Raw genomic sequence first — 19,327 nt, forward strand, 5'->3', positions numbered from 1 at the left:
TTAAGCTATTTGTGATCTGGAAATATTTTTGTCATATCTAGGCTGAAATGTTTAAATTTATTGTTAAAATTGGACAAGTAATAATAACATTCAGATTTTGTGATTTCTGAATTAAAATTTTGTCCAAGTGACTGCTTTCTTCTCAATGGGAAAGTTCTCCATCTTTGGTTCTATCTAATAATGTCACCAATGTACTTCTGAAATGAATGTTACTTCCCTTTTCCAAGTTGGAAAAGGGAAGTAACCAACTTTTCCAAAATGTTGGAAAAGTTACTACCTTTTTCCAACTATACCCATGGAACATACTGGCTGAGCTTAACATAAATGAGGCTGCCTACTGGCTTCTGAGATGGATGGAATTCATTGCAAGGTCTGCAATGCCCAAAACTTGTATCCTTAGTCCCCACTCAAAGCCATGGTGGAATGACCTCCTGACCAAGGCCTTTAGAGAAAAACAGGCAGCCCATGCCTCTTACAAGAAGTCACCTTCACAAGAGTCGTACGCCAAATTTTCCAAAGCAAGGATGGATTTCCAGAAGAGGAAACAATTTTCTATTGACAGTTTCATGAATGGCCGGCTATCCAGGGGAAAACGTGTGGGGGTCCACTAGTCATACTTGCACCCCTTTATCTTTAGATGTCCAGAAATGGTGTGAGCATGTGCTGCGTTTTATGCGAGATCACCGTGTGTCCGAAGCATATCCTTGGAACGAAGCGTTTAACGTTTCTTCACCTTCTAGTAATATAGAAATTTCCAAAGAACAACTAATAAAAATAATAAATTCACTACCTGATAAGTCCACCATAGGAATTGGCGCAATACCTCTTTTTAGTCTAAAAATTGCTTCTTATTTCATCAGCAAAGAGCTCTCAACTCTACAATGAAGTACTCAAATTTGCACAGGTGCCTTCAAGCTGGTTATCATACAGAGTTGTGGCAGTTCCGAAAAAGCCTCGTGTGAAAAGACCGGCTGACTTCAGGCCAATATCAATTGCCTCTCCCTTCCTGAAATGCCTCGAGAAGTGCATCTATAATGATGTAGCACTCGCAATCTTTGCGCATAGGCCAGAACATACCCATTATGTCATGCCTAATAGATCTACTGTAACCTGCCTACAGTCATTACTTTTCGATCAATTTGGCCCTGGAGAGACTGTGCAAGGCTCAAGGGATAGAATTTTTCTCAGCCTGGTCTGTGCTTGTTAACAGGAGAGACTGCTTCTACAGGGATGGGATACACTTATATAGAAAGGGTGCAAGAATATTTGCTGATGCTATAGAGGTAGTATTAGGTGGGTCGGAAAACTGCTAGCTTGGGGGGGGAGGCACGGACTGATAGATTAACAGTAGCCACTGGCAAAGGTGAAAGTGATTCTTGCACTGCTTCTATTGGAATGAGCAGCAGTCTGGAAAACAAGATGCAGGGTATTTCAGAGACTGCTGGGAGTCATTGCAGTACACATGGGTTGTGTTAGAGTAGCTAAGAATAGGAACAGGTGCATGTATACTTGCGTGTACACCAATGCTTGGTGTTTGGTAAATAAATTTGATGAATTTGGGGCAGATATTGTTGGGATATCAGAGACGTGGTGTCATACAGATATACGGAATGCAGAACTGGAATTTGGGGAGTACAATGTGTACAGAAAGGATAGAAAAGGAGGAGGGGCCTATGCTATTAGTTAAGAAACACAGAAAATCCAAGGAAATGCAGCCAGTTGACATTGCTGGACAGTGCAGTGTCAAGTCCGTTTAGTGTGACATAAGCACTGGGAGATCAAAATTGAGAGTAGGAGTATGTTATAGTCCTAATGACTCTGATGAGTATAATAAAAAACTGTACAGGGAAATAGAGGGGGCCAGTAAATCAGAGAGTCTTATAATGGAGGATTTTAATTTCGTGGATATTGACTAGAATTTGTGGGTTGGACACTCACACACTAGCAAGGCTTTGTGGATTTATTGGATGATTGTTTTCTACCTCAGCATGTTCGGGAGGCAACTAGAAGGAGTAATACTTGATCTGATTATCAATAGTGATTCTTCATGCATTAAGAATCTGCAGATAAAGGAACCACTAGGTGACAGTGTGCTCAAGTGGGATTTACTCAAAGAGGTAACTACCATCAGGGGTAAAGGAAAGGGTTTTTGCTTTCATAAAGGTGACTACGGATGTCTCAGACAGTATTTAAATTCTATATGGTGGGACCAACTGATGATATTACCAGCAGCAAATTCAAAATGGGAAGCATTCAAAGAATTTATCTTGGAAGCTACTAGGCTTTACATACCAACTAAGAAATATTGTTCAAAGTTTAGTCCTAAATGGATGTCAGATGAACTAATGAGAAATGTGGCAGAGAAGAAAAATGCATGGGATACATATAAATTAATGGGTGACATGGAATCCTATGATAGATATAAGCTGGTCTGTAACCTAGTCACAAAGCAGATTAGGCAGGCAAAGGCAGATTATGAGAAATCTTTGGCAAAGCATGCAAAGAAAAACAGAAAAGAGTTATTTACTTATGTAAATTCTAGAAGGAAAGGGATGAATCAGATTGGTCCACTGGATATTGATGGTTCAACTGTTGATGATCCTGCACAGGTGGCTAACAAACTAAATCAGTATTTTGCACCTACATTCACACATGAGGAGTTATTCAGGGAGGGGAATGCCAGAGGTGAATTAAATTCTGGCAGTGAGATAGATGATTTTGTAATAACTGAGAGTAAAGTAGAGGAGAAATTGTTCAAGATAAACACAAGAAAGGCACCTGGGGTGGACGGGATCTATCCAGTTATATTAAAGGAGGCAGCAAAGGAAGTAAACAAACCTTTAGCCATAATTATGAGAGCTTTCTTGGACTCAGGGGAGGTACCCATAGACTGGAGATGTGGAAATGTGACCCCAATTCACAAAGGAGGATCAAAGGGTGACACAAGTAATTGTAGACCTGTTAGTTTAACTTCTGTTCTAGGAAAAGTAATGGAGGCACTGGTTAAAGAGGCACTGCAGGATCATCTAGATAAGACTTCAGTTATAGCTCGGACAGGCATGGTTTTGTTAAGGGGAAATCTTGTCTGACCAATTTAATTGGATACTATGATTTGGTCACAAAGGAACTGGATACAGGAAATAACTTTGATATCATATATTTGGATCTTAGAAAGGCTTTTGATACTGTTTCAGATGGAAGACTGCTGCACAAATTGGAGCAGTGTGGCATTGGAGGCAAATTGCTGCTATGAATAAAGGGATGGTTGAGTGGGAGAAGACAGAGAGTGGTAATCACTGGACACTGCTCATCATGGACTATTGTTATTATGGAGTCTCTCAGGGTTCAGTGTTGGGTCCATTGTTGTTTTCTGTATTTATAAATGATATTGATGATGGTATATCAGGCTTAATGTCCAATTTTTCAGACGATATGAAGGTTGGCAGGATTGTTAAGGATACTAATGATGCTACGTTGCCGCAACAGGATCTAGAAAAGTTGAGTAGATGGACTGAGAGGTAGCAACTGAAGCTTAACATTGACAAATGTAAAGTACTACATATGGGAAGCAGTAACCCCAGAGTAATGTATCAACTGTGTGGTACTACACTGACAGTTGTAGAGAATGAAAGGGACCACCTGGGGGTAATCGTACTGGCAAATATGAAGTTTTCTGGCCAGTGCAGACGGTCTGCAAGAGTAGCTCATGGTGTCTTGTCAATGACATACAGGAATTTTTATAGCAGGGATAAGGAGGTGATTATTCCCTTGTAAGGCAATGGTCAGGCCACACCTTGAGTACTGTATACAGGTCTGGAGGGCTCATTTTAAGAAGAATGTAGATCTGTTGGAACAAGTACAGAGAAATGCAGCAAGATTAGTGAATGGACCAAAGGGTTGCTCTTATGAAGAAAGGCTTAGTTTTGCAAATTACGGTGTCTAGAGACTAGGCACTTGCGAGATGATCTGATTGCGGTGTATAAAGCCCTGAATGGTTTGAGTATGCTCAATGCTGATGGGATTCTTCCTCTTGCTCAGAATAATCGCCTGAGAGGGCATAAATTCAAACTGAGGAATGACAGTTGTAAGATAGATATGCGGAAGTTTGCCTTTAGCCAGCGTGTGGTTGATTGCTGGAACAAACTTCCATCTGTTGTTATAGAAGTTGATAGCTTAAACAGATTAAAGGCAGAACTAGACAAACATTTGGAGCAGGAGGATGAGTGAAATGAGAAGTGGGTGTTTTTTTTTTTTTTTTTTTTTGGCTGATGCTATATAAGCATGCTTTCTTGCATCATGTGTCCTTGCTAATGCTAAAATGCCCAATAGCCTTAGATGTTTGACCAAAAATAAACATTCTTATAACTATCCTTCTCCATGATAATCAAGTGTTGTCTGGCTTACCAACCCTTAATCAGCAGCATCAAGAGCCCTCATGGACCCCCTTAAGGAAAATGTTTCACTGGCCTTTCCTGTAGGAAACCCATACTCCAATTCTGAATCCCCTCCACACAATACCTTGGAAAGCTTACTCCCTGCCCCATTCAATGTTCCTGCTTTTACTCCATCTACAAAAGTAGTTTACCACTTATTTTAACTGCTCTCAATAAAAAGTATAATAAGATTTCTTGTTTATACTCTGGCATATCCATTATGCCAGAGGAGTTTACAATTCATTATTTTTACAGTGAATAGAATCTATTACCATATTTAGCAGTCAGGGCTTGAAACTCAGTCCACTCAAATGCGTGCACATTAATGCATGATTGCACTTGACCATTTGGCTATATCAGGCCAGAAGATACACGTTAACCAGGCAGTATCCATTAATGATTGATCTCTACTTTTCAACTCTGGAACAATTACTTCTGTGTGAATTTTCTAAAAATACAACTTGCAGAAGTGAAAGTAAAGTAATTGAAAGTAATTGTTTCCCAACTTTAACCTGTCTATGGAACTGTTTTATAGGATCTTCTTAAAGAAAGCAGAATATGCATAAAAATGTGTGCTTAGTGCACTTAATCAAAAATATGAACTGTATCATGATCACCAAATTAACCTTTTACAGCAGGGCATGTCAAAAGTTTGCATTTTTAGTCTTGTTTGACAAGCACCAAATTCTCGCACAGAATTCTTAAAATAACCATATTCACTAAATTGTTGTAGCCACCAACACGTTCACCAAATTATCATATACAGAGAAACGTCATGCACAAATTTTTCCATACATCTTCTATACACTTCTATGATATGCTAAATTGTTTTGTATACTAAACTGTCATGCATGGAACTGTCACATCAACAAATTTTCATGCACCCAACTGATATCAGCTTATTATTATTATTATCCATATGGTGCAAGAAAGCCTGAGGCTTATGCTGCACCAGCCGAAAAAAAAAATTCAATTCGAAATTACTCTGTGAGAGAGAGAGAGAGAGAGAGAGAGAGAGAGAGAGAGAGAGAGAGAGAGAGAGAGAGAGAGAGAGAGAGAGAGAGAGAGAGACAGAAGTAGAACAGAATCACAAAAAAAGAGAAGAATAATGATATCCAGCTCAGGACCCTGGGTGTGCCAAGCCCATACACACCAGATCTGAGTCCCCGGGGTTAATATTGGAGATGTACAAATGTCTCCCCTATTCATAAAGGGGGAAAGTGAGTAACTATAATATGTAAGCAGGACTTCTTTCTAGGGAAAATAATGGGGTCGTGATTAATGAAGTAATATAGCAATCACAGATTAATTAATAAAGATCACATTTTACCAATATGAATGGCTATATGACATAGTAACAAAGAAACTGGACGCAAAAAATAATTTTGATGCTGTTCCATATGAAATTTAAGGGGAAGTCTTGCCTGACCAATTTGATTGGATACTATGATGCAGTCACAAAAGAACTGGATGCAGGGAATAACTTTGACATCATATATTTGTATCTTATAAAGGTTTTTGATACTGTTGCACAAATTGGAGCAGTGTGGCATTGGAGGCAAATTGCTGCTATGGATAAAGGAATGGTTGAGGGGGAAAAGACAGAGAGTGGTAATCAATGGACACTGCTCATCGTGGACTAAAGTTATTAGTGGAGTCCCTCAGGGTTCAGTATTGGGTCCATTATTGTTTTCTGTATTTATAAATGATATTGATAATGGTATATCAAGCTTAACGTCCAAATTTGCAGACGATACGAAGGTTGGCACGGTTGTCAAGGACATTACTGACACTATGCTGCTGCTGCTGCAACAGGATCTGGAAAGGTTGAGCAGATGGACTGAGAGGTGGCAAATGAAGTTTAACATTGACAAATGTAAAGTACTACATATGGGACAGCAACCCCAGCGCAACGTATCAACTCTGTGGTACTACACTGACAGTGGTAGAGAATGAAAGGGACCTGGGGGTGGTTGTGGAGGCAGATATGAAGTACTTTGAGCAGTGCAGACGGGCTGCAAGAGTAGCTCATGGTGTATTGTCAATGATATATAGGAATTTTTCTAGCAGGGATAAGGAGGTGATTATTCCCTTGTATAAGGCAATGGTCAGGCCACACCTAGAGTACTGTATACAGGCCTGGAGGCCTCATTTCAAGAAGGATGTAGAGCTGCTGGAACGAGTACAGAGAAGGGCAACAAGATTAGTGAATGGAACAGAGGGGTGCTCTTACGAAGAAAGGCTTAAGTTTTGCAAATTACAGTGTCTGGAGACTAGGCACCAGCGAGGTGATCTGATAGAGGTGTATAAAGTCTTGAATGGTTTGAGCATGCTCAATGCTGATGGGATTCTTCCTCTTGCTCAGAATAATCACCTGAGAGGGCATAAATTCAAATTGAGGAAAGACAGATGTAGGATAGACGTGTGGAAATTTGCCTTTAGCCAGCGGGTGGTTGTTTGGTTGGTTGGTTGGTGGAACAGACTTCCATCCCTTGTCGTGGAAGTTGATAGCCTAAATAAGTTTAAGGCTCAGCTGGACAGGTATTTCGAACGAACAGAGGGGCGAAGTGGAAGTGGTTATTTTTTGTTTATTTATTTATTTTATTTTATTTATTTATTTATTTTTTTTTTTTTGGCTGATGCTGCATAAGCTTGCTTTCTTGCATCAAATGCCTCTGCTAATGCTAATGCTAAAGTCTATCGTATGAATTGGAGCAGAGTGGCATTAGGGGCAAGTTACTGATATGGGTAAAGGGATAGTTGAGAGTGGGAGATGACCAAGAGTGGTTATCAATAGGCACTGCTTTTCTTGGACTAATATTATTAGTGAAGAGCCTCAGGGTTCAGTGCTGGGTCCAATTCTGTTTTAAACATTTATTAACAATACTGATGAAGACATCAAATTTAATGTCAAAGTCTGCAGATGGTACAAAAGTTGCAAGTTATACAGCATCAGGGTATGATGTTGCAATGAGACCTAGAAAAAATTAGCCAGATGGGAATTGAAGTTTAACGCTGAAAAGACAAGGTACTGCATATGGGAAGCAGCAATCCCAAAATAACATACCGACTGGGTGGTACTGCACTCAAGGCAATTAAGAAAGAAAATAGCAAGAGGTGATTGTACTACCTTACGTGAAGTTTTCTGAGCAGTGTAGACAGGTGCTAAGATAACTTATGTGGCTCTGCAATGATACACAGAAATTCTGCTGGCAGAGACAAGAAGATAATTGTGCCGATGTATAAGCAATGGTCAGGTCACATTTGAATAATACTGCATACAGGCACGAAATCTCATTTTAGGAAGGTTGGATCTGTTGAAATGGGTGCAGGGAAGAGCATCCAGATTATTCAGGACACAGGAGCTTTTTTCTTTTCTTTCAAGACTGAAGCTTTTCTTAGTATACTTACTAAGAAAAGCTTCAGTCTTGCAAACTGCAAGATTTCGAGGAGACAAGATAGAAATATTTAAGGCCTTAAACAAATTGACCCCTAATCCTTTCTTCGGCATCACACATAAGGGAACATTAATTTAAAAAAAAACAAAAAAAAACAGAATGTCACATAACAGATGTGTGAAAATTAGCTTTCGGCAAGAGAGTAAATGCATGTGTTGGAACAAACATCTATCCAGTGTTTTGGATGGAGTTGGGAAATTTAAATAAATTTAAGAAAGAATTAAACTATCAGAGGTGATGGATGGATGAGGTGGGTGTTTTTTTTTTTTTTTTTGGCTGATGCTGTATAAGCTTGCTTCCTTGCATCATTTGCCAATACTAATACTAATGCTGACCAGGCTAGCCGGGTGGGTAAAGTGCCTGCCCGGCAACCCAAAGGTCGTGGGTTCGAATCCCGGCTCGGGCTTGGATCAAAGTACTGCAAAAACCTTGGGAGGTGCATTATGGCCACAGAAGCTGATGTGCCAACAACTACTAAAAAAAAAAAAAAAAAAAAAAAAAAAACTAATACTAATATTAAAATGAACATGCATATACACATAAACAAACATGTCAATAACCTAGTTCATAACAAGACCCGTTCCAGTTTCATTTGTGCAGTCATGTTTATGTGTGTGTAATTTTTGCATGATGTTTGAAATAGATTGTTGTTGTTCCAAATGGATGTGATTGTTGTGATTCCAATTTTCACTGCAAAGAAGCAAAAACCAGAAAAAGACATTTTCAACTAGGGTCCACACTTTCCATGCACACTGGAAATTTCTGTCAGAAGAAAAACTGTTAATTCCAGATTTCTGCAAGAAAAGTTACAGCAACTGTTTACTCTGATCCACGGTTTTTTGCTGTCAGACTTTACAAAAACTAATGCCAACTAACTTGGTACAGTATGCTAAAGTTTTGTACCATTTAACATCAGAACCAAATGCAAATGACTAGAACAACTAAAAGAGGGAATCATCCTACCTCATGATAACACACTCCCACAAGTTGCCAACCCAAATCAAGCCTATTTTCAAAAGATTTGTTGGAAGATACTCAGTTAATGTGGAAGTTCACATTCGTGATCATGAAAACATGAAGGTTAGCATGCAACTTTCACATTTTTCGTCTACTTCTGAAAAAGACTTTAAAAAGTCATCATTTCTATATGGATGTGGAAGCCAGAACAGCCATGAAATGATTCCATCAACAGCCAAAATAAATTTTTGAACAATAATTATATAGATAAGTAAAACAGTGGGATGCATATATAAATTACGAAATTGACATTTTACAATTTTTCAAAAGCCTTAAATATGTTACAATTGAACAACCAACCTCCATACATAACTACACACTCTCAGCAAAGGAAAAATGAATAAGGAATGAAATAGCAACATATTTCTCTCAGTGATTACAACACAACTGGAAATAAATTGCATTATATTATTTATTACCTTCTAATTTTTGTTATTGTTTTCTGTTTGTTAATTTTGAGTACCACTGGAGAAAGAAATTCATTTTGTAACATTAATATCATATACAGGGTGATTCACTACCAGTGTGACAAACTTGCAGGAGGTGTAGGGGGCACAAATACGAATCGGAATCACATAGCATTGCAGGGTCCGAAATGCCTTCGTCATGCAGTAGAGGACGTTGAATGGGAGGTCGCGTGAACAGCGATCCTGCTGGAAGTCAGCATTTGAGAACCGGTTCCCGAGGCAGTAGGATGGACGAATATTTAAACATTGAACTGGCCGACATGCACCTCGCGCATGGAGCTGCGGACTGTAACGGGTGCGCTGCTCTGTGCTTGTACCAGGAACGTTTCCCGCACTGGCGTGCTCCTCATCATATGATTTTCACACGTGTGCACAGAAGGTTACGTGAGACTGGTTGTTTCATGAGAGGTACCACGAATCGAGAGTGAACAACGAGGATGCCAGACAATGAGGAGAATGTCCTACGTCTTGCAAAAGGCAATCCGAGTACGAGTACTCGAGCGATAGGCCAACGATTGGGTATTTCCCAATCCACTGTATGGAGGATACTGTCAACAAACCAAATGAGTTCATACCATCTGCAACGCGTCCAATCATTGGAGCCTGCGGATTATCAACTCCGGAGGACTTTATCCATCCTACTGCCTCGGGAACCAGTTCGCAAATGCTGACTTCCAGCGGGATCGCTGTTCACATGGCCTCCCGTTCAACATCCTCTACTGCATGACGAAGGCATTTCGGACCTTGCAATGCTATGTGATTCTGATTCGTCTTTTTGCTCCCTACACCTCCTGCAAGTTTGTCGCACTGGTAGTGAATCACCCTGTATAATGCATGGAGGTTACTGCACCATTACCTTTTTTTCTGGGCCTTTCCAGAATATTAACTGACCATACAATTGTTTTCAAGACTGAATTTATTCTTTACATTCTGCATTACATTAACTAAGCTTTTTAAATCCTTCTGGCTGAAAAAATACAGGAAAAAAGAAAAAACCAAGACATCTCATATTTCTTATAATTTCTCTGAGGCCATATAGCATTTGCTATATTAAGTGTTCCAGAATTTGCATTCATGCACCTAACCATATGATTTCTAGTGAAATCTGAAGTCAAAAATATTCTTTCTCAACATTTCATCTGATGCACTGTATCCTCAGAAAACATTTAAAGTTAAGACAATGTGGCAGCATCGTTTTAACTTTAAATGGGAAGCTAAAGTAATATGGTATTCTTCTGAAGAGGAACCAGTAAACTGTTTTCTTACAGATCAGTAGTAACATGCTTAGTTTGTAAGTGGCCATGATCTGTGGCTCAATAACCATAATCCTTTATTTTATTTATTAAAGTTATTTTATTAAGTCATGATCTTCAGTTGTTTTTTTTCTTTTTCTTTTCAATGTTTTCATTTTCATTTTCATTGCAGTTATTTTTAAATGTTTTCCTCTTACATTATTTCTAATTCTTCCGTTGCATTTTTGTTTATAAATTTTATATGTAAAATACACATGTATTACTAATACATTAAATTAAAAAAAAAAATGTCAATTATATATATAAAAAAAAACAATATCCTGTGGAAAATATGAGAAAAACATCAACTGGGAGTATCTTTAGAGCAGTTTTTCCCAAAATTATTATTGTTGTTATTAGCTATATGGTGCAAGGAAGCCCAAGGCTTATGCTGCACCAGCCAAAAAAAAAAAAAAAAATTCCTGTGTTACCCTAAAACTCTCTTAAAAACTTCCACTTCCATATCAGTAGATGCAACATCTGCATGAAGAAATGTGCTCTCAGTTCCAAAATGTGTTCCAGTTGGTTTCATTTGTATACCAACGATTTTTAAGTATCTCAATAAGAAAAAATCAAGGGGATTCAGGTCAGGGAAACAAGCAGGTCACCTAAGAGGGCCACCATACCCAATCAAACAGCCTGAAAAGGTAGCCAACATCCACATGAAACCTTACTCTATGACGATAACATTCTTGTGGTGTAATGAAATGGATGATAACCTAATTGGATTTTTATGAACCACTTCAAGTACGTCTGTCTGTCATCTGAGATTCTTATGTTCTGATTGCACCCCACATTAACTTGTGCATGAGATGCGAACTGTTCATTTTTATGAGACTGCTGGTGAAGCCATAAAATTACATGGTGCAATGGGTGTTGTCATCTAGGAAAACGTTCAGCCTACAAATGTATCATGTAATTTAATACACATCTACACTCCAAAAATAAGACATATGCCTGAGTATTCATTAAAGCTACATTCCATTTTCATTCAAAGATTAACACAGAGCCTTACAGGTTTGTAGTATATCATACCTTTGATTGCTGTTTATATTTGTTTTCACTGTTAAGGATAATAGTGTTGTAACCAACCAAACACTACCTTTTAGATATAATATGTAACATACAGAAAGACCAGTAACAGGTCAAAGAAATCAAAAGGAATACTAAATTAACCATACATGGTGTTGTCATATTTCCTAACATTAAAATTTTTTTCTGAGAAAATGGTGTATCACACAATTTTGACAATAAACATTTGACTTAATTTGCTTAGGAATTAAGAAAACATGGATCCAAGGATGTAAATTCCAAGAACTATATTAGGTCAGGGTTTTGTGTTTGAGTATCGCTACACAGGTATGTACGATCTGTCATAACCTTTAAGGACATCAGGGTTTTGATAGAGGCAAATGCACACAGGTTTCAGTTTATAACCCTCCATCATTTATCATTTAACAGAAACTTGATATGATAATTAGCAGTTGTCCCATGAGAGAAGCAATTTTAAATTAACAACTGAAAAAATACAGCTAAATAAATTTGTATCTTTTAGTAATATTCTACAATATATTTTAATAATCATACTTTTAGTTTCTTTAAAGGCAGAAGGATCTCTTGGGTTTCCCATTCCTGCTCGCAGCATCAAATATGAAATAATCTGGTGATAAAGATTTTCAAAATCTCTTGGAGTTTTAGCAATAGTAGCAGTAATAGTCCTTAATACTGGCATTAGTCTCATTCCTAACGAATGACGATGGTGTTTTAACAGGTCATCTGTGAAATACAACAGAGAAAAAAAAATAGTTATTGTTAAGTTTGCTGAATCACAATCAGCAATGTTTCAAATAGATTCATGTGTACTTGAAAATTTCACAAAATTTTAAAGTTATATTAGGTTTATTTGGAATTTAATAAAGGCTAAATAAAATTTTCAGTTTAGTCAGTTGTATTAATACATTTTCAAGGGTTATAAGTGCTGTCTAGGCAAAAGACAGAGTGCTTCTATTCACACAGCCTCAAAGACAATCATTGATATGTCATTGAAGATCATAATAAATCCAGAGTAGAAGGGCCATATCTGCTTGCTTTGCTCAAATCTGTTAAATTTGGGATAACACGAACTATACCAAAAATCCAAAATAAAATTTTAAACTAATACAGAGCTGCAGATTCAAAATATATAATGTTCCACTGTCTTTTTTGCTGTTGTGTTTAGCCTGTTGTGTTTTACCCAACACAAGACTGTGAATCACTGAAAAATGGACTAGACACCATCACCTGATGGATAACAAACAATGGTCTAACACTAAACTTAAACAAATGCTGCACCAAGTCTGTCGCAGACTATCACAAAAAACACAAGATTAATTATCTCTATAAAGCTAATAATCATGAGCTATTGAGAATACATGAGGTTTCAGATTTGGGAGTATGGTTTTCTGAGAAGGGAAACTTCAACACACATGTAAATAAAACTACAGCTAAGGCCTCCAAATCCCTTGGACTGGTTAAAAGAATCTGCTTCGATTTCACCAATGTACAGCTCATAAAAACAGCTTGCATAATGATAATCAACCCAATTCTAGAATATGCCTCACAAATCTGGAATCCTCACACCAAAATTCTTATAAAACAACTGGAACGTATTCAGAAATCCATAGTCGGATTCCTAATGTACAAATCTAGGTTGGAATTGAACACAAAATCTTATAATGAATGGTGCATTCACTTCAGGATTGCACCACTCTACCAAAGAAGAGCTGCGGCAGACTGCAAATTCTTAATGCATCTCGTGGCTGGAAAGTTCGATGCCCCCGAGCTGCTCTACCTCATCAACTTCAGCTGTCCTCCAAGAGTCTTGAGAAGACAAAATATGCTGGCACAAGAGCCATTCAGAACTGATCAACTCAGATTCCATTACTTCAACAGAACTGCAAAATTGCTGAATGAATCCAACATTGATATCCTAAATGAAAACATTAATATCAAAAAAGAGCTACAAAGGTTTTACAATCAAACTAATAGAGAATGAAAATAAATGACTAATTTAATAATAACAACAATAATAATACTATGAAGATAGGTATACTTAGCTTTAACAAAAAAAAAAAAATTTTTCTTAAATGAACTAAGATAAGAAATAACAATTAGAAAAAAAAAAAAAAATAGGGATAACAATAAGAATAATAACACAAATCAATCAATGCAACTACTTAATGTGAACTATCAAGAAAAGAAAACAACAAAATTCTTAGAAATACAAATTTCTCTGTTACCACAGCTTTGCTAAAATGCAAATTGCTTGTAAAGCATGATATGCATTGTATATGTTGTAAATTGACCTTGTATATTTGAAATTGTATATTAATACCTGACATTGTGTACAGATTGTAAATAGAATGATTACTATATTGCTACTGTCAAATTCCTTCTCTGTAAGGCTTCGGCTGTTTTGGAGTAATAAAAAAAAAAAGCCTAGTAATATATTTTTTGTTTCACAAAACTTTTAGTGGTCTTTAATAATACCAAGTACAGTGACTTCTTAATTTATTTGAGGGTTACGTTCCAGAACATCTTGTATAATTTAAATTCCCATGTTATGTAAATAATCACCAAAATGCAATAATAGGCCAATGGGAGTAACTCTCACATCCAGCTAAGTTACCCCTATCGGTACATACCATTTGTCTTCTTTGGTTATAAGATTGGGCCCCCCTAAAGAAAGTGATGAGCAATCCAAAGAGATTCATTCATCTTTATTGATTTACTTATTTTTATTTATTTATTTTTTTTGTACAGCAAGAAAAAGTATGTTCACTATAACCAATATATAGTGTACAACAATTGAGAGAGAGAGAGAGAGATTGGGGGTGGAGGGTGGCCTTATGCAGATTAACAAGAGGAATTATCATGGTCAGGTTCCATTCCCTCGGATTCAGATTTTTTTGGATTTTAAATTTTTCTGGCGCATTAGTAGCAGTGGCTATTATGAAACCAAGACAACTCATATTTGGACCAGATAGGTGGGGGTGTTACGCTAATCTGGGAGTTGGAGGATTCACTTGACTGCTCCCTTGAGTGCTTGAAAAAGGAATCCAGAGTTAGTTGCTTTGCACATTGCCTCTTCTTACACAAGCAAGTTCTAGAGTAACTTTACGTTGCACTTTAGAGCTTCGTTCAAGATTAGGGTCTTCATCAGCTAACCTTTTTTTTATATCTTTTTACTGTCAGGCTCCATTCTTCTTTAACCTTTGGGCTTTTGCTCGCTGCTGCCTCCTCCTCTCAAATGTGATGCAGCACCAGTTCAAAACAGATCTTCATTCGACAAATCTCAATGATGTGAATCAATTAAATCATTGACTTCAGTTGCCTCCACTTCATTGAACCTTATCTTTCTAGTGGTTTCACGCATTTTTCTTTATCTTGTGCATAATCTTGATCGGTATCAGAGCCTTTGAAGGAGTTGCTAAGATCTGAACATAACTTATGCCACAGACTTTGAATACAGTTATGTGGAACTTCATGGCATGTAAAATCTATGAATTTTAAAGCATCTTTTATACTGAAGACACCAATATTTCTGCACATTCATCTGTTCATGGTCAGTCTTGTCAATTAAATCAGCCAGAATGCACTTGAAATACTGAGCCTTAAAAGATTTAATCACATGTTGGTCCATAGGCTGGAGTACTGATGTTGTATTTTCCAGGAAAAAGAAACTTGATATTGGAGCAGACATCAACAATACTGGGTGGATGGCTTGTGGCATTATCAAGAATAAGTAAGATGTTGAATGGAATTCCTTCTGCTTTACAATGCACTTTAAATTCTGGTCATAACTGAGATCCAAGATAACTTTTGAAAATAACAGCAGTCATCCACCGTTTTATGTTTGAGTACTATTACACAGGTATGTACGATCTATCATAACCATTAAGGACATCAGGGTTTTGATAGAGGCAAATACACACACAGGTTTCAGTTTATAACCCTCCATATTAGCACCAAACAGAAGTGTTAGCTGATATTTTGCCGCTTTAAAGCCAGGCGCAGTCTTTTTAGTAATGGAAATATAAGTGCGATCAGGCATTTCTTTCCAATATAAATCTCCTCCATTAAGCTTGAATGGTGAAGATAAAGAAAGTCAACATGAGAACCATGGGAAACTTCGTGAAAACTTACAGATCAAACTCGTTTCCCACTACTGCAGTTGGAGGGCGTTCTGGTCACGGAAGAGAACAGTTGGTGGATTTTTGGATGCTGTAAAGGGATAAGTATTTTGATAATTTTACCATATTCTTTGTTAATTCACATACTACACTGTGTTTTACAAAGATATTAAGTAGGTTTAATAGCGTTCATTAGCTTCTTATTTTGAATTTAACAAGTGATTTTTGGAAGTTATGACTCACGGTGTTGGTGGCAATATTGTTGAACTAGCTGCCATATTGTAATAGATAAGAAATAGCACAAGGTATATATCTCGAACTGATAGCATAAGGTATAATGTAAAACTAGATAATGTAATACGATGCACTGTATTAGGAATCTGTTAGCTTAGTATAGTATTATCAATTAATCAAAAATATTTATTAATCTTATTAAATTCCATTGTTAATTAAACTGTATTTAAATAGAAATCACGATCCAGACTAGAGCTGCGAAGCAAAGATCACAGACTATTGAGAGTGCTGTGACTTGGAAAAGAAACAAAGGGGCGATTTTCCAATGAATCGCAGTTTAAAAAAATGTGCAAAATGTGAAATATTTGTTTAACTTTCTAAAATGGGACATGATCTAGTCAAGAAGGGTGTGTGTGTGCGTGTGTGTGCGTGTGTGTGTGTGTGCGTGTGCGTGTGTGTGTGCTAGATGCCTAGAGTGTCAAGAAATTAGGTGCCCACTCAGCAATCTGATCGGCATCTATGAGAGCTTGAGGTGTAGGGTAAATGCCCTTGAAGAAATTAATATGAGGGGTCCATCAGGCTCTCAGCTGCCCAGCTCAACAGCAGAGCTGACTCCTGTGCATCAGGCAACATAGAGGCAATCTCCAAGGCAGAATGCACTGGTTCCAAAGGAACTAGTTATTATTGGTGACTCTATTGTCAGGGAGAGGGGGGAATGTACTATGCGAGGAGGAGGATAGGTGGAACAGGACCAGGTTATTTCTGCAGGGGCAAACATTGATGACGGTGTAGAGCAGATATCATCTTTTAAGGGCACAAAAGGTGATATTGTTGTACACATTCAAACTAATGACATTAACAGTAAGGGATCTGCAGATTCTCTCAGCTGCCCAGCTCAACAGCAGAGCTGACTCCTGTGCATCAGGCAACATAGAGGCAATCTCCAAGGCAGAATGCACTGGTTCCAAAGGAACTAGTTATTATTGGTGACTCTATTGTCAGAGAGAGGGGGGAATGTACTATGCGAGGAGGAGGATAGGTGGAAGAGGACCAGGTTATTTCTGCAGGGGCAAACATTGATGACGTTGTAGAGCAGATATCATCTTTTAAGGGCACAAAAGGTGATATTATTGTACACATTCAAACTAATGACATTAACAGTAAGGGATCTGCAGATTTACTCAAGTACAGGTCAATGTTGAAAAAAAAGTCGCGAGTTAGGGTTGAATGTGAAAGTGTCTGCTATTCTGCCCAGACACGATAGGAGGGAGTATAAGATGAGAGCCTTGTTGATCAATTCGGCCATGGAGAGATTTTGCAAGGCATAAGGGGTAGAATTTTTCAGCCTGGTCTATGCCTGTTGACAGGAGAGACTGCTTCTACAGGGATGAGGTACATTTAAAGAGAAAGGGTGCAAGAATATTTGCTGATGATATCGAGGCAGTGTTAGATGGGTTGGAAAACTGCTAGCTTGGGGGGGTAACACAGACTAAAAGGTTAGCAGTGGCTGCAGGCAGAGGCAAAAGTGATTCTTGCACTGCTTCTATTGGAATGAGCAGCAGGAAGGAAAGCAAGGCAATGGCGATTTCCAGAACTGTTGAGAGTTACAGTGGAACAAATAAATACATGATCTGTGTTAGGGTAACTAACAGCAGAAACAGGTGCATATATAATTGCATGTACACAAATACTAGGAGTACAGTTAATAAATTTGATGAGTTGAAGTGCTAGGCAAGACATCAAAGGCAGATATTGTTGGGATATCAGAGATGTGGTGTCACAGATATAAGAAGTGCAGAATTGGAATTTAGGGAGTACAATGTGTACAGAAAGGATAGACAGCACAGGAAGGGAGGAGGGGGTTATGCTGTTAGTTAAGAAACACAAAATCGAAGGAAGTGCATCCAATCGATGTTGGTGAACAATGCAATGTTGAGTCTGTTTGGCATGATATAAGCACTGGGAAAGGAAAAATGAGAGTATGTGTGTTTTATAGGCCTAATGAATCTTATGACCATAATAATGGTCAATTGTGCAGCGAAATAGTGGGCCAGTAAATTTGAATGTCTTATAATAGGGGATTTTAACTTTCCAGATATTGACTGGAACTTGTGGGTTGGTCACTCATACACTAGCAAGACTTTTTTGGATTTATTGGATGACTGTTTTCTACAGCAGCATGTTTGAGAGGCAACCAGAGGGAGTATTACTCTAGGTCTGATTATTAGAAGTGATTAATCATGCATTAAGAATTTGCAAATAAAGGAACCACTGGATGACAGTGATCACAATGTACTTGATATGGGAATTAATTAAATATGTAACTACCATCAAGGCTTTTGCTTTCGTAAAGGTGACTTTTTTTTTTTTTTTTTATGAAAACCCCAAACATGAGAGGTATTAGAACCTATAGTACTTAGTACCGTGCTTGAGATGGAGTTTGAGAAGACAAAAGAAGAATGGTGAATTCTAAATGGGAAGCCTTCAGGGACTTAATCTTGGAGGCTACAAGGCTTTTCATTCCAACTAAGAAATACTGTTCAAGGTTCAGGCCAAAATGGAAGTCAGATGAATTAATGAGGCTCGTGGCAGAGAAGAAAAATGCGTGGGTTGCATATAAATTATCAGGTGACACACAGAAGCCTATGGCAGATATAAATTTGTCTGTAAGCAAGTCACAAAGGAGGTTAGGTAGGCGAAGGCAGATTATGAGAAATCTTTGGCAAAGGATGCAAAGAGTTCTTTTCTTCTAGAGTTTACTTATTTAAACTCTAGAAGTAAAGGGATGAATCATATTGGATCACTTAACATAGATGGATGACTATTGATGATCATGCTCAGGTAGCTAATAAACTGAATGAGTCTTTTGCATCTCACATGAGGGTTATTCAATGAGGGGAATGCCAGAAGTTTATCAAACTATAATAGGATGCCAAGTGATTTTGTAATAACTGACAGCAAATTGGAGGAAAAATTGTTGAAGTTAAACAAAAAAAAAGGCACCTCAGACAGATGGGATCTATCCATTATATTAAGGGAGGCAGCAAAGGAACTAAGCAAACCCTTAGCCATTATGAGAGGTTCCTTGCACTCAGGGGATGTCCCTATGAACTGGTGACGCAAGTAACTATAGACCTGTTAGTTTAACTTGTGTTCCGGGCAAAATAATGGAATCACTGGTTAAAGAAGCACTGCATGATTATCTAGACAAGACTGCAGTAATTGTTAAGACACAGCATGGGTTTGTTAAAGAGA

The 19,327-nt window shown here is 37.8% G+C and overlaps 1 protein-coding gene across 7 annotated transcripts in view; it reads right to left on the bottom strand.

The window, feature by feature from the left end:
- LOC150085649 (cilia- and flagella-associated protein 206) overlaps positions 1 to 19,327 on the bottom strand; it is a 465,016-nt gene that overhangs the window by 289,035 nt on the left and 156,654 nt on the right. For 6 of the 7 annotated variants that reach the window (XM_090373411.1, XM_090373412.1, XM_090373413.1 and 3 more), the window contains one exon: positions 12,255 to 12,443. The exons of the other annotated variant lie outside the window; for it this stretch is intronic. In XM_090373411.1, coding sequence (XP_090229537.1) covers positions 12,255 to 12,443 — 189 coding nt within the window. The remainder of the gene's footprint in view (positions 1 to 12,254; positions 12,444 to 19,327) is intronic. 7 annotated transcript variants of the gene reach the window in all.

The sequence above is a fragment of the Mastigoproctus giganteus genome, chromosome 5, assembly GCF_048544385.1.
Source record: "Mastigoproctus giganteus isolate SK-2022 chromosome 5, ASM4854438v1, whole genome shotgun sequence".
Taxonomy (NCBI): domain Eukaryota; kingdom Metazoa; phylum Arthropoda; class Arachnida; order Uropygi; family Thelyphonidae; genus Mastigoproctus; species Mastigoproctus giganteus.